General features: G+C 23.6%; 4 protein-coding genes across 4 annotated transcripts; 2 read left to right on the top strand and 2 right to left on the bottom strand.

The window, feature by feature from the left end:
- Positions 1-523: 523 nt before the first annotated feature.
- PBANKA_1224700 (AAA family ATPase, putative) lies at positions 524-3,983 on the bottom strand (the record flags this gene model as incomplete). The annotated part of the gene is made up of 2 exons (XM_034566316.1): positions 524-579; positions 779-3,983. 2 exons carry the CDS (start codon positions 3,981-3,983, stop codon positions 524-526), a joined length of 3,261 nt encoding a protein of 1,086 aa, XP_034422925.1.
- A 629-nt stretch (positions 3,984-4,612) lies between these two features.
- On the top strand, positions 4,613-6,163 carry PBANKA_1224600 (conserved Plasmodium protein, unknown function; the record flags this gene model as incomplete). The annotated part of the gene is made up of 1 exon (XM_034566315.1): positions 4,613-6,163. One exon carries the CDS (start codon positions 4,613-4,615, stop codon positions 6,161-6,163), a length of 1,551 nt encoding a protein of 516 aa, XP_034422924.1.
- Positions 6,164-6,611: 448 nt separating this feature from the next.
- PBANKA_1224500 (Dpy-19-like C-mannosyltransferase, putative) lies at positions 6,612-10,976 on the top strand (the record flags this gene model as incomplete). The annotated part of the gene is made up of 10 exons (XM_034566314.1): positions 6,612-6,658; positions 6,893-6,980; positions 7,096-7,169; positions 7,303-7,367; positions 7,464-7,544; positions 7,686-7,742; positions 7,823-7,903; positions 8,005-8,087; positions 8,234-9,285; positions 9,497-10,976. The coding sequence occupies 10 exons, from the start codon at positions 6,612-6,614 to the stop codon at positions 10,974-10,976; spliced, it is 3,108 nt and encodes a 1,035-aa protein (XP_034422923.1).
- Positions 10,977-11,114: 138 nt separating this feature from the next.
- On the bottom strand, positions 11,115-16,286 carry PBANKA_1224400 (ferlin-like protein; the record flags this gene model as incomplete). Its single annotated transcript, XM_034566313.1, has 3 exons — positions 11,115-11,179; positions 11,302-11,546; positions 11,671-16,286. The coding sequence occupies 3 exons, from the start codon at positions 16,284-16,286 to the stop codon at positions 11,115-11,117; spliced, it is 4,926 nt and encodes a 1,641-aa protein (XP_034422922.1).
- Between the last annotated feature and the right edge of the window lie 294 nt (positions 16,287-16,580).

Genomic DNA, 16,580 nt, shown 5'->3' with positions numbered 1-16,580 from the left:
ATAGAAACTAGGATGTATGATTAAAGAAACATATTATATTCATTACATTAAAAATATATATATATATATACATTATGAATAAGAGGAAAATGCTTATTTTAAATGAATTAATATTTATGATAATTGCTCATGGTTATTTTCCATCAATATATATATATATAATACATATATGCATTTTGCTGTTAATTTTTTAATCCATGCTAGTAAGTTTCTGATTTTTTATTACTAACATTAGATAATGGAATTTTTCGATATGATAATTTGGCTTCCTGCTTTTTTCCCCTTCTTCTGGTATAGTTAGGAGATAAATTAAAAAAAATATATATAAACCAAAAAAATACGAAAAATGGATAAAATATAAAATTAAAAAAAAAAAATTAGATGAAAATTTTCTCAAAAATAATATTTTTTGTAATTACAAATCGAGAAAATTGAATTAAAGTTAAAGTGACGAGAGGGCAAGAAACTGAAATGACCATATAAGCATAGAAGATGTAAATATCATATATCCATATTTATCACTTTATTTATAATTCTCCCTTAATATATTCCAGAAGCTTTCTATATTTACTTCATTTCCTAGTAAAAAAATAAAAGTAAATAAGTCAAATATATAACAAAGGCATATTTAAGTATATTATGTGTATATGTGTAATATAACTCATAAAAGTTGCAAAGATGTCAATATGATAGATTATATATTTTTTTCCCATTTTATTTATTATATAAATAAATAAGTAAAATATGTTTGATGAGTTTCCCTTTCATTTTCATTAACCATTCGAAATGCTAATTTGTATACATCGAGCTAGCGTATCTGAACACATATTTGAGATGTCAAGGGGTGATAATATATTCTTCCTACTTAATATATTTTCTTGTATAAATTTTTGAAATTTTTTTGAATTTATTAAAACATTTGGATCTATATTATTAAATCTTAAGCAGTTTTCAAAAAGTTTGTATACATCTTTATTCTCCCAAAACCTAAAGCTTTTAGTTTGATATATATGCCTGATTCTATGATTTACTAGTAAATTATTATCAAGATTATTAATATCAGTTGTTGTACAAATGATTATAATTGAATTAGTGTTCCTTTTACAATTCGGATTCCATTTTTTTTCAAAATGCAACTTATCTAGATTTTCGTAAAAACATAATTTTAATCGCTCAGAAAATTTATCAATAGAATTTGAAAATAAATCATGTTTAAAACAAATATTTTCAATACCATCAAACATAATTATGCATGGTTGTAATTTATTTTTTGCATATTCAAATACCTCATTAAGAAATTTTTCAGATTCACCCATTATTTTATTAAATATATTAGCACAATTTATAATAATAGAATTACAATTACATTCTTCTATTATTATTTTTGATATGAAAGTTTTTCCAGATCCACTTTCTCCATATACTAATATACCCACACCATCAAAAAGGTTTTTCTCGCAATCATTGTTATTATAAGGCTTTTGTTTTCCCTTATGAATAAAATTATGAACAACTTCATTTTTCAGTCTATTAATTAATTCACTTTCCCCCACCATTTGATAAAACCCGTATGTCCTATCCTTATCATTTTTATTTAACCTTTCAAAACTTTTTTTTTTATATAATTCAATTTCTTTTCCGTGAATAAATAAATGTGAATCACATTGGAAATTAAGAGTTTTATTAAAAAAATTAATTTTTTTATTTTTATTTCTTGACATTAATTTTTTAATATTATTTTTTATATTCAAAAGATTATCAACATTACTTATATCCTCCACATTATTATTCGAATTTTCATGTTTGCTTATATTATTTTTTTTTAATAAATAAATAATTCTTTCCTTGTATTCATCTTGGAATAGTTTGATCAAATTTTCTTCGCAATAACTATTTGTTATTTTAGAAATATATTTCAATGTTTTAATTGAATATGGTAAATTGTGTTTTCTATACAAATGTCTTAATATTATATATCTATCGTTATGATGAAGGAAGTTAGGTAAAATAAAAAGAAAGTATTTATTTATATAAGGATTCAATTGTAGTAAAATATTTTCATGGCTTTTTTCCCCAATATCACTTTTATTAAATCCATTTGGTGTATTGTCATCTAAAGCTGGGGATACAACAAACATATGTGCATTTAAATTCATTTTTTTCCATATAAAAATATATTTTAATAATAAAAACATAATACAATTTTTTTTTAAAATAGAAAAGTTGTTTATAAAATCTAAATTTTTTATTAATAGAAAGGAGTATCCTCCGTTAAATAAGTTCAACCCTAGTGTTTTGTTTTTGTTTTTTTTTTTAAATTTTGTATTATTATCTCTTTTTACATATTTATATAGCAATCTGAACATTTTTTTTTTCCATACAAGTTGTTTAATCATAGCAATTTTCGTAAAATTGATAAGAATATACTCTAAATTTAAATTCAATAAATCAATCATCTGAATTGTTTTTCTACTTTTCACATCTGTTATTAGAAATTCCTTTAGTGCAATTTCATAATAATTTGGGTAAAGTATATTATTTATATAAGTTCTTTTTTTATAATCACATAAATTTATACTTTTTGAAAGATAATTATTATTCTCATTTATTTTATTTATATAGTGCAAATCTATGCTATTACACATTTCTTCACTATCTGAAGATGCTAAAAAACTGAGCATTTTTTTTTTACCTTTGTATTTATACTGATTAATACATGAATTGTCTATCTTTTCACTATTCATTGAATTTTCATTTGTGTCGATTTTATAATTCCCCCCTATTATGCTGGTATTAGAAGTTTTAACATGTTTTAAACTAATAGTATGAATATCAACTTCCCGTTTTATTTTGTTACAATTTATATCTTGTCTTAATGGTGATAAGTGTGTATATCTATCTTTAATTATTGGCATATCAAATAGTTTGAATGAAAAGTTATCTTTATTTATATTTTTTATTTTATTATCTACATTTATTTCGACACTATTTAAAAAATGGTTGGGGTCTGTTAAATATCTATAGTCATATACAATAGGATATTTTTCATACTCAATCATATCAATAATGTGAACATTTTCATGGGAATATTTAAAAGGAAATGATTCAAATAAATTTTTTAAAAATTCTGTTTTTTTATTCCCTGATTTTCCACAAAAAAATTGTAAATTTATATTAAAATGATTTATCAAATTTTCTGGGAGAAAGAAATTCCATAATTCAACATCAAAAATTACAAAATTTTTTATGATCAACAAATTAATTAATTGTTTAGCTATTTCTTTATATAAAGGGCCATTTTTCTTTATAAATTTTTTTAGCCATCGATTTGATACCTTTTTATAATATTCTTTTCTAATAAAAATATTAAATAAATATTTGTATATATCAATACTATTGTCTTTTTTCTCTATTCCTTTTATTTTTATTAAATTATCGCTTTTTAATTTATTTTTATTAGAAAAACGTTTTTCTTTTATTAGAACATCATTTTCTGTATTTTGCTTTTTTTTTCTACATCGTTCTTTTTTTCCAGTGTCTTCTTTTCCTTTAAATATTGATATGCATTTACTCGGTTTAAAAACATTTTTTTTTTTTTGAGCAGTTAGGGAAGCAGCTTTCATGTGCTTTGCATCCTTTATAAATTTGTTGTTTTTATATGTGTAAATTAGTTCATCGTCAATATTATATAATAGTGAATAACCCCTTTTTTTAGTTTTCGTTTTTCCATTAAATTTATTTTCTGCGTGTTTTATGTTATTATTCTGTTTCAGGTTTTCTAAAATATGTTTAGAACATTCTCTATGTGATAATTTTTTTATCCATTTATATTTTTTTTTTTTTTCATCAACTAGCTTTTCATACTCATTATTTTGGATTTTTTTTTTCTGACTTTTATAGCTATTTTCATTTTTTTGGAGATAAGAGAAAGATTTGCTTGAATAACAGTAAACAATAAAATTTTCAAAATGCAATTTCTCCATTATTCATCTTCATTATAAGTTACAATATATAAATATTTGATATTCTTCTTTTTTTATTTATTTATTTATTTATTTATTTATTTATTTATATATTTATATGTGGAAGCAAAGTGTGAAATATTTTCCTTTAACGCGACTTTTTTGTAGATATTTTACAAAAAAAAAGTTGCTTGAATAATAAATTTTTTATCACGCAATTTTATTTACCCCTATTATATATACTCTATTATGGGTGTAAATTTATTGGTAAAAAAATGTAAAAATAAAATACAAAATGGATAAATAATAATTATATAGTTATAAAAATAAATGAGTCAAAGTGAATAAGAGAAAAATGAAAGAGATTATTCGGTCGAGTATCGCCAAAAGTATTATCCTTGATACATTTCCATGAAAAAAAAAAATAATAAAATAAAAATATTGATATTTTTTTTAACGGAATGAAAAAAGAAAAGTAGCAAAAATAAATCTTCTAAATGGTTATATTATAACCCAAACTACATATTGTGTAGTTAACAAATGGCAAAAACATGAGGGCTCGAAGAAAAAAAAAAGTCAACAATATATAAATCTTAAACAAACTCGAGAAAAAAACACAAAAAATATAAACATTTTCAACTCAAAGAATTATGAAAAGGGGAAAAAAAACAAAGAAGAATATTAAATATATAAGAGATCAAATAAAGGAAATAGAATTAGAATCCAAAATAATTAATAAACACATTAAAAAATTGGAAGAGGAAAGAAAAATATTTCAATTGTCTACTGTTTTATTAGAAAAATACAGCTCTTTTATAAACACAAAATTAGCTAATAATTTATCTATTCATATTTTTAATAACACATTTTTAAATAGCTGTGGAATTCTTTTTACTAATTACCCCCATAATGAAATATATTATAACAATATAAGTCCATATCCCCAATATGGAAATTATACTATCAAACATATTAGTTCAAATTATATTTGTAACGAAAATGATAATAAAGAGAATAGTAAATATAATAATATATTCCGGTTAAACTCAAAAAAGGGAAAATATGAAGTGGAAAATATTAAAGCGGCATCAAACAAACTAGACGATAAAATTAATAATCAAACAACGAGAACCCATAGTTGTCATAATATTTATATAAAAAACTATAAAAAATCAAAGGATATTTTGAAAAATAAGAATAATGTATTTAAAATAAAAAGGGAAACGCTTCATTCCAATTTTAAAGATCCTACTAATATGCTATTCGAAGAAAGCCACTTTAAAAAGCTAAATAATAATTATACCATAACAGATAACAAACTGATAGAAAGTGAAAACTATATGTCAAGGGATGATGAAATAAATACAAGCATCACTATTTTAAATGAAAAAAATAACATGAAAAATTATAATAAGCTAAAATTAATGCAAACGGAAATTCAAAAAGAGAAAAAACCATATATGGAACAACTGGATTTGAATTTAAAAGAATCTATAAACGATTCTACTAGTTCAAATGATGAATATAACGCAGATAGTTATATAGAAAGTCAAAATGATTTAAATGACATTGATCCATATACTGATTTAATTAAAAATGATAAAATTCTACTAACCTATGAAAATCAGAATCTAAATGAAGAAAAAAGTAGTAGTACATTTGGAGGTTTCATGAACAATATAAAAAAAATTTTTTTTAATGATCAAAAAAATATATTAAGTTATAAAAACAGTGAAAGTGACTTAATTAATGAATTGGAACTCGAGAAACAGCATACAAATGAAAAAAAAAAAAAAAAAAATACAAACAAAACAGACATGAGTATATTAAAATTTAAATGTGTAATTAAATCTAAAAGAATAAAAATTTATTTATGTGTATGCCCTAATTGCACAAAACAATTTTATCTTTTAATAAAAAAATTCCCAAATAAAAAAATTATATCAAAAGTTTTTCATCCATTCCTTTTTTCTTCCTTTGTTGAAAGTTTAAAGAAAAATAATGACGACTTTTTTTATCAAAAAGATAAACATAAATGGGAACAGTTATCTAATATGGAAAATCAATTTAATGCATATCATGATAATACTCTTTCATTTAATTTCCCTGACAGCAACTCTAAATTTTGCAATTGCTATATAGGAATAGAAGAGAGGGATAATAATATTTTTGAGAACTTGGATATGCTAGTTTATTTATAAGTTGTGATTTTTATAAGCTTGTATTTTTGTGCGTATATATCCCAAAATAGCGATATGCATATGAATATTTTTTTGTTTAGTATGTTTTTTATTGTAATAAAAAAAAGACGTTAAATTTATGTTATACATATATGAGTAGATAGGGCATATTTATGCATAATTTTAAATGAACATTTTTTTATTAATTTTTATTTTCTTAAAATTATATAAAAAAAATTATTATTTTTTGTATAATTCCATTTTATTCCGGAAAATAACATACTAAGTGCTTATTTCATGTTATTGCCCATATATTTTTTGTGAATATCACTATTATTATTGTATTTTCCATTGTTTTATTTTTTGCTATTTGTAAATTATTTTCTTGGTAGTAAATTTTTTTCATTATATATTTCTTTTTTATTTATTTTTTAATAAACACGGGAATTGAATAATTCTATTTATTTAAATGGACAAATGCAAAGTGAGACTGTTTTTTTGTTCTTTGTTGATCTGGTAATAATTTATGTAAATTTTATTAAAATTATAATATTTATGAATATATAATAAATTCACACATAATATATTCATATATGTATTTATTTTTATGAATTTAATATGTTCTTTAAATGGATAACAAATAAAAAATTAGTTACTCTGTATATGTAGAAAACGGAAAATATTAATACATGCCATTTTGTAATTTTTTTTCATTCTTAATATTTCCCTTTTCTTCCATTTTATATTTAGTCTGTTTGTTTTTATCACATTTTACAAGAGGTATCAATATGAATTTTGTAGAAGTTATGAAGAACAAAAGGTATCATTATATTCCGAGGTAAGAAATTTAAGAACAAAATATTGATAACACACATCAATATAAACAATTTATATTTATATATATTCCCATGAACACATTATTCCCACATTAAATGTATATCATATTTTTTTAGGAATCATTTTATTTCTCTTTTTATGATGATATAGTTAAATCTAAAAATTACTTGGATGGCATTAATCTGATCATGTATTTATAAAAAAAATAAATAATTAGATGAAATAAAAATTACTATTACCAGTAAGAAGTGATACACATCCCCTGTTTTGACACCATCCACTTCAACTAACCCACTTCGCCCATTTAAATGTCTTATTTTTAGAAATGACGATAGAAGCGAGTATCCTAATCGAATAAATGCACTACAGCGTTTTAATATTTATCCAGGTAATTTAGAAATGAAATAAGTTGAGTAATCTTCAATATTCATATTTCATTGGTTTAGAATCTTTATATTGTTTCATTTCTTTTCCATATTTGAAGAAATAATACTTGGAACAATATGGCGCCTTATAAAATTAGAAACATTTTTTGCAACCCCATACAACTTTTATGCTTATGCAGGTAACCAATTACCATAATTATCACTATGATTATTTTTATTATATCCTTATTTTCTTTTTTTGAAACATCAAATAAGACATATATCCATATCTATTGTACATTTATATAGTTTAAAAACACATTTTAATTATTTATTTTTAGCCCTTCTTTCTCAAGCGGCTAGTGTCAGTACACTATTTTTTTTTTCTGTATATATAGGTATAAATATGAAAAATTCAAAAAATGTTTATAAACTGTAACTTTTGGTTTGATCTACATGGTTCATATATTTTTTTTAGGAAACTCATATTCTTCTGGAATCATATTTATAATGCTTTTTTTTTCATGTTTTCGTGAAAAGTTTATAATGAGATTAGCTGGTATTAATCAATAATATTCACACATAAAAAAGTACAAAAAATATTTTTGATATTCAAATATATATATTTACCATTTTTTCACTTTTTTTTTTTTTTTTCAGGATTTCCTTTAAGAGAAAATTTTGCTTCTGTTTACATGTGGGGAATTATTTTACATATATACATTATTCTTAGGGAAAAGAAGGTAATAAAAAAATAAGGATATTTACGTTTGTTCATATTTATATATTATATGGATAGATGTTCCAAACTAATATATGGTACAACATTGATATCCAATAGTAGTACATGTTTATATTTTATTTTCATTCTTTCTTTTTTCTTCAACAGATATCAGCTTTAAACTACGCACATTTACTTTTGTGTGTTTTTTTTTTTTTAATAACATGGCAATTTTCTGTTTTCATTTTGCTAACTAATATTGTTAGTCTATTTATAGTTTATTTATTGGGATATGATCTAGAAAAAGAATTAAAAAAAATATTAATTGTTTTTGGTTTATCTTATATATTATCTGTAATAGTTACATTTTTTCCAAGATATATGATATATACATATTTCCCATATGTCCTTATTTCAATTTTAGTAACAATAATATATAGTGATGTTATAAGCCCAGAAAATAACACAACAATTAAAGATGATAAATTAAAAAAAATTAAAAGTGAAGAAAATAGGAAAAAAGATAAATCTTTAATTCATATGTTGATGAATATTTTTAAAAATAGTTCAAACTCAAATGTGAGTAGAAAAGATGATAATATAATTAACAAAACAGTAGAAGGATTTGATGAAATGAAAAATAATTTTCTTAAAAAAGACAAGATAAAAATAGATGAAAATATTATAGAAAATTTTAATATATTAAAAAAAATAAAATTTATACTAAAAAGAGGATTTATATCATTATTTATATTTATATTTTTGCGAATGCTTATAATAAATAAAGCAAAAGATGATTCACATGTTCTTTCATTATTAAAAGTCAGACTAAATATAGGGAATCATAATTTTGACACAATGATATATAGTGCAGGGGGTGAGTTTAAACCGTTTTCAAAAAATATGTTAAACATGATAAAAGAAACAGCTTTGTTCGATTATTTTATTATATTTGGAATTATATACATTTTTTATATAACCATATATTTAAAATCTATATACAGAAAAAAAGATATAATAAAATATAATGAATTTATTACTTCAAATTTTGTTTTTTTATTAACACAAACTATATTTTTTATATTCCTTATGTTAATAATAACAAGGCTTCGGGTCTTATCTTTGCCTCTTTTGTGTGTCATTTCATCTTTGGTTGGATCTACTACTTTTTTAAATAATATTATTTTTATTATCATTGGCCCTTCTTTTCCTTTGTTCAGGTAAAACATAAGCATTTTTTTAATTTATATAGCTAGTTTGAATTATATATATTTCAATACTATATTATATTTACATTATGTAAAGATACATGCACTATTTCTATGATTTATACAAAATTTTATGAAACTTACAAAAAAATAAATATACCCATATATTTTTTTTATTACATCGATGTGTGATATATTTCCATTTTCTTTCATTTTTTTACAGAAAACTGAAAAAATCGACAAAAATTATAATACATATAATTTGCATCTATGAATGGATATACCCATTTATAAAATACTTTCCGAAATATGAATACATAAATATTATACGGAACGAGCCCCCGAATCTGCAAAATAATTTAGATTTAATTAATTGGATGAAAATAAATATAAAAGATGGGGAACCAATATTGGCCGATATACCTACATCTAGTTTTTTAAGATCAACAACTAATTTTAAAATGATTTTACATCCACAATATGAAGATGTAGGGTTACGAAAACGGGTTCAAGATTATTATATGCTAGCCAGTTGCATACCTTTTGCTGATGCAAAAAAATATTATTATGAAAAATATAAAATTCGTTATATTGTTAGTAATATTTATAGATGTGCATCTATAAATGAGGGAATAAGTGCATTTACTTTAGCGGATCAAATAGATTCTAATTATTCTAGATGCACAAATAAACAAAATTTCAGATTCTGCCAAAAAGTAATATATGATGATACCAATTATAAAACTTTATATAGAAATGGAAAATATAGTGTTATAAAATTTACTTCAGAAGTTGTTGAAGATCATGAACCCTATCATCAATTTGATGAATCAAAATATGCTGACATTTCATATTTTATGCCATGGATATCTAGATGCATAAAAACAGATAATAAATGTGCAATCCATATAGCTGAAGTTGCAAGAGCTAATTTAGATATATTACAAAATTATAAAATAGCATCTATTTTATATAAATATATAGAAATCAAAATTTTAGGCCATCCTAATACAAATGATATTAATGATAAAAAACTGGGAAATGAAATAAAATGGGATAAAGACATTCTCACAATATTTCATTTAGCTGAGTTTTATGACTATGATATGAAAAATACAAAGAAAGCAAATATATTATATAAAAAAGCAACTGATTTAATAATGGCAAATGATATACAATATAATATTTCACCAAATTTAAATAATTCATATAATAAAACTGTATTCCTAACAACCGATTATATAATAGATGTGGTTCCTTTGGTTTCTTTAAATAAACAAATACACATACTTTCTTCATATATATATTTTTTGTTAGATACAAAATTATTTAAAAATAAAAATGAATTATTTATTCTTTATAATAAAATCGATAAACTTATAAAAGTTGTTACATTTTCATTAAATAATGGATACTATTATGAAAATATAAAATCAAATAAATCAGATAAAACGGAACAAATAATTAAAATAATATTTTATAAAAAAAATTTAGGACATGTTTTAAATGAGTTATGTGAGCATGCAGTTCATATACATAGTATTAAACATCAATACACAGAATATGAATATATTTATAAAAATATATGGAACTTAGTTAAAAAGGTTTCATATATGGATGAATGTGTTTTGAAAAATTTTCATATATTTGAAAAAAGAGAATTAAATCGAATTGATTATCTCAAATTTTTTTACATTTATTAATAATTTTTTTTTTTTTTTTTGTGAAACTTGCTTGAGCACTGTTTAAAATAAATTCGTGATTCTGTTAGATGCAAAATAAAAGATATGGTAAATTTCATTCTGAATGTCTATATGAGATACAATTCATTACTTCTGTCTTCATTTTAACAAAAACATTATAAATAAAATTCCAATAACAATGAATGCAACCATAACCCATACTCCTGAAAAGAAGGTGAAAATATATGATAAATTTATAATTTTACTATTTTTAGTACTCTATTTATTATATTAACATTGCTCCATTTGGATTCTACACATATGCAAACAAACATGATCGATATACCTGTCCATTTCAATCCTTGCATTATAGATGCAGTTGCATCTCCCAGTTTTTCATTTATAGTTACCCAATCTACATAGGTTCTATTTTCTGTTATTGGTGGTAAAAATGGATCTTTATTTGGTTCATCACGTCCATTTCCAACTGGATCAATATCTGCTTCATTCTTTGGCAATATGCATGCTTCGACTTCTATATTTCCTCGGATTTTGTTTTTATGTGCTGGGTGTTTACAAGAAATGGAGAATCTAACAAAGTAGGAAAAGGTGATTACATAAAATGTTCATATAATATAAATTTTGAGGAAAAAAAAAAAAAAAAAATTCGATCAAACAATATACTTAAATTATGCTTCAAAAAAAATAAACATACCTGGGTATATGATAGAAACCTTTCTTTTTACGAGCTCGATAAAAATGAGCAGATAAATCAAGAGATGATTCACCAATGGGTTCATTTGATGATAAAAGAGCATAGTTGTGTATTTGAACTTTAATAGTTGTTGAATTTGTAGGTATTTTAACATTATAAACAAATCTCCAATTAAATATACCTTTCCCATTTTTGCTATTATAATGTATATCTGTATCTCTAATATCTTCAGAATCATCATCTGCATATATACATCTAACAAATAAACTAACTGTCGAATTATTATCCATTGCTACATTCAAAACTTTCCATACAACTAATCTTAATTGGTAGTCATCAGGTTCATTTGAACATAAAATTTTAACAGGATTTAATTGCGCAAATTCTTCTGTAAATATTTCAAACCAACATCTTAAAGATCCATGTGATATTGTACTATTTTCTAATTTCAATGATCTTAATTCTATTGGCATAATGTCATCTAACATTAGTTGCTTTATTTTTTTGTTAAAGTATCTATCTTCCATATCTATATATGTATATCCTATCACTTCATCAGATATAGATCCTTGATTCATTACACATACTTGTATAATAGATTCATCAGGAAATGAACATAATAATTGATAACATCTATTGAATTCAGGTTTATATCCTTGCTTTTTTGTATGTCCTGTATCTTTAATATTATGTGATAAACCACCTGGAATGTTTGTTATTTCATCACTATTTTTTATCCATATATATGTCGTTATATCTGTAGCCCCTGATGGCGGGTTCAAACCTCTTGCTTGAATAATATATGCTCTTACTACTAAATTTCTTGTTAATTTATATTCTCTTACTAGGTTATCACATGCTTTAACCATTTCTTTTTTTTTATGCATTGTTTTTTCATCATATACATTACATATATATTTCAAATAACCAACTGCTTCTGGTATTCCAGAATCTGTGCATCTAAATATCGTTGCTCTTAAATAAGGTAAATCATTTATATCCATATCTACTTCATATTCATATAACATTTCTTCTCTTTGCAATTCATCATGGTCATCATCATATGCTAATGATAATTGAAAATTTAACATATCTTCACTAAATCCATAAATACCTTTCCCACAATTTTCGGCATTGTCCAATGTATTGGCTGATGTATATTGTTTATTCACATGATTATCATTTATATTTGAGATGGATTTATTGTTGTTTGAATATCCAGTTACATCTATATCATTATCTATACCACCAGTTTTTTGTGTAAAACAAACATGCTCTAATGGGTCTTCAATTCGAACATTTGCAAAATCTGGATCATTATAAGGAAGATATTCATTGTTTATATTTTTTCGACTTTTTTTTTTTTTTTTAATTTCTTTTTTTTGATTATTTTCATTTGGGATTTCCTCAAATTCATTCACTGCTCTCATTCCATTTGTTTCAATTGGACTAAGAATACCATTTGAATTTATTTTTTTCTCCAATTCGGTTACACTATTTTTGTTTTCTGCCCTATCCTCTTTATTTATATCATCTTTTATTTTGTGCATCACATTTTTTAACCCATTTTCACCTTCATCTGGTTCTTCTACATCTTCATCACCATATTCTAAAAATGGGTTCTCCTCTAACATATTTAACGATAATGCATGAAAAACATTATTATTACCATACCCATCTCTTTCTTCATCTGTTCCTTGTATTTCAAATATATCATTTGACATTTTTTTAGAAAATATTGAACTTTTTTTATATATCAATGCACTATTATATGTTTTCCGCGCCTTTTCAGCATCCTCAATTAGAACCTCTTCCAATAGATGCAGTTTAAACAATTCTATACATTCTCTTTGTTCATATTCATATAACCATGGGAGTAGCGGGTTTAGGGTTATATACGCAGTACCTACTAAATTATCATTATTTATGGCATTAATTGAATTATATCCATTAGAAGTACCACCAGAAAAACCAGTATTAGATCCTCTATCCTCAACTCGAACTTCTAAAAAACTATGATGTTGCATACGCTTGGGTAATGCTACATCTAGAGAAAAATATTTTAAAAAATTCCAATTCCCTTCTTTTCCTGATATAACTTTATTAGTAGTTTCATACCATAAAAATTGAGATGTGTCATCTATATCTCGACCAAAACAAACAGTGACAGATGGATCTTTCAAAGGTTTAAACATACGAATCCCAACTAAAAATAAAGAAACATGACCAGGTAAAGTTGATGGCCTTATATCATCATAAAATGGATACTGATCATCATTAACTACTTTTTCATAAGGTACTAATTCAAAAGCAACTAATAATTTTGCTTTACACTTTTTATATTGAGAAGATTTTAAATTTATCCATATAGGTGATCTTTTCCATTCCATTGGAACTTTCATGATAGGATATGTACATGAACCCAATAAAATATCATCATTATAAAGAAATGATTTATTAACAGAAAAAGCTTCTATCGATATATCTGGAGCAAGATTTAAATTTGTTGGTAATATAACTTCAACTTCATATGCTTCATAATAATTTGGATTTAATGTATGTAAAATAGTACTTGTTTTTATAGTTTGTCCAGCTATTTCTATTTTTATGTATGGGTCAGGAAATGCATTATATCCTTTAGCTGGAAAATGTAAACCCTCATATATTAAAGCACGAAAAAAATATCGTGACAATTTATATTCTAACCTTTTTGGTCTTTTTTTATATAAATTACAAGGTATTAAATTTGCAAAAAAAGATATATTATAATCATGTGCATCTGTTTCAACATTTTTCATAGAAAACCATTTAGGTTTATTTTCATTCAAAAGTAAATATTTAAATGGTATTCTGACAAAACTTTTTAGTTTATAATTATTTAAAATTTCAGAATTGTTGTTAACCATATCATCAGATATTTGATTTATTGAACTCATTTTATTTATTTTCTGAATCTTATTTATATCACCATCTTCATATTCTGTATTTAAAATGCTATTATAAATATTTCGTCTGTTTGTAATCCAGTCTGTAACTGATATATTTGACTTTACATATATATAAAGAAATATATCATAAATTTGTTCATTATTATTTTGTGGTAAAAAAATACGAAACTCATTTATTCTTCCCGCACTTTCATTTAAAACATAAGATCCTACTTCGTTTGGAAGTAGTGGTGGCGTTTTTAATTTGTGAGGTCCTAATCCACATACACATATAATACTATCCCCATTGTTATTAAAATTATTTTTCTCATTTAACACATTTCCATCATTTATATTATTCAAATTATTAGTCTCATATTCTCCTTGCTTATTATTTCCTTCTACTCCTAATATTTCATAAATGTCAGCACAAAATATATATTCTTTGTTGGGTGGGTCATGTTCTATTTTTGCTGATTTTATACATATAGGCCCAGGGGCATGAGTTTTTGTAATATTTACTCCTAAAAATATACGACCCCCATAAAGATAAAATTCTTTTAAAATATCATTAGTAAATATATTTTGTACTTTTGTTATTCCTAATATATCATTAATATTTATTCCTTGTGCTGCATTCTTAAAAAGTTTTTCTGCAGTTGTTCCTGAAAATAAATAATTCCCAAATGTGCTCACATTATTAATTGTATTGCCAATACCGGCAACAGACTGATTATTATTCGAAGTTTGATTATTTCCAAAAGCATGAGGATTCGTAGAATTTTGATTGACATTCTGGGAATAAATACTGCTTCTAGGAAAGATGTAATTCTGAGGGTTATAATAAATATTGAACCATCGTGGAACTATTTCCCTTTTTAGTATTTCAAAAAAATCTAGTAAAATACTAAATATAACGACGCCATTTGTTTCTCCATTAATTAATTCTATAATAATATTTTTATCATAACAAGGTGTACATGTTGGTAAATGAACACTTAAATTCCAAACAGGGTTTGGATCATTTCGTATAATTTTAGTTTTTTCTTCAAAACCGTTATGTATTACCCTAACATATGGTTCTAAATTATTTTGGAATAAACTGTTAGCATTGTTTATAAATTCGATATCTTGACCTCTAAATATATTTATACATAAATCATAATGTGTTATATGCATATCTATTCCTTTATTATTTGCACATATTTCATGTTCATGCATATTTGTTTTTATGCTATCATTTATAATTGGTATAGAATCACCAGGGCCATATACCCCAACAGATATTAATAAATACCCTACATCATCTAAAGGCAGATCAGGATTTCGCAACTTAACCCATATTCTATATATCCAATGTTGTACTTTTGAATATACATAATTTAAACTGAAAGAACATTTTCCAATTAGTGCACTCTGAATTGTATATTTATGTAATACACACACTTCTACACTTGTTCTTTGAAAATCATAGTCAGTTAAATCCATAGAAAAATTAAATGATGTATTATATACAACATTTACTGCTTGATTTTTTTTGGCTGTACATTTTGTTTCATCGTTAACTCTTATTTCAATATAAGGGTTAGGTATTATCTCTTTTTCATTTGTACTTTCTCGAAAACTCAAATCTTTAACTTCATGTATATCCACCTTTATATTATATTGTGTTTTTTTTCCTATACTCATTTTATGGACGCATAAATCAGTTTATTTCTTATTTTTCTTTGCTTCCTCAAATCATGTGATTTCTGTATATATATATATATTTATTTTATCTGACAACTCGATTCGGTACTAATATGCACACACTAATTAAAATGAATGATTTGCCACTGGTATTATACGATAAATATTTTGGAAAAAAACAAATAATAAATCAAATTTCTGTCTTTTCTCTTAAGATCAAGGTCGTAATTTGTTTTTAAATACAAGGTCATGCTTTTAATTTTAGGTTCATTATTTAATTTGAAGCTCATATAT

This window comes from Plasmodium berghei (assembly GCF_900002375.2).
Source record: "Plasmodium berghei ANKA genome assembly, chromosome: 12".
NCBI lineage: Eukaryota > Apicomplexa > Aconoidasida > Haemosporida > Plasmodiidae > Plasmodium > Plasmodium berghei.
The sequence above is the reverse complement of the archived record's forward strand: the minus strand, read 5'-3'. Positions and strand labels throughout refer to the sequence as shown.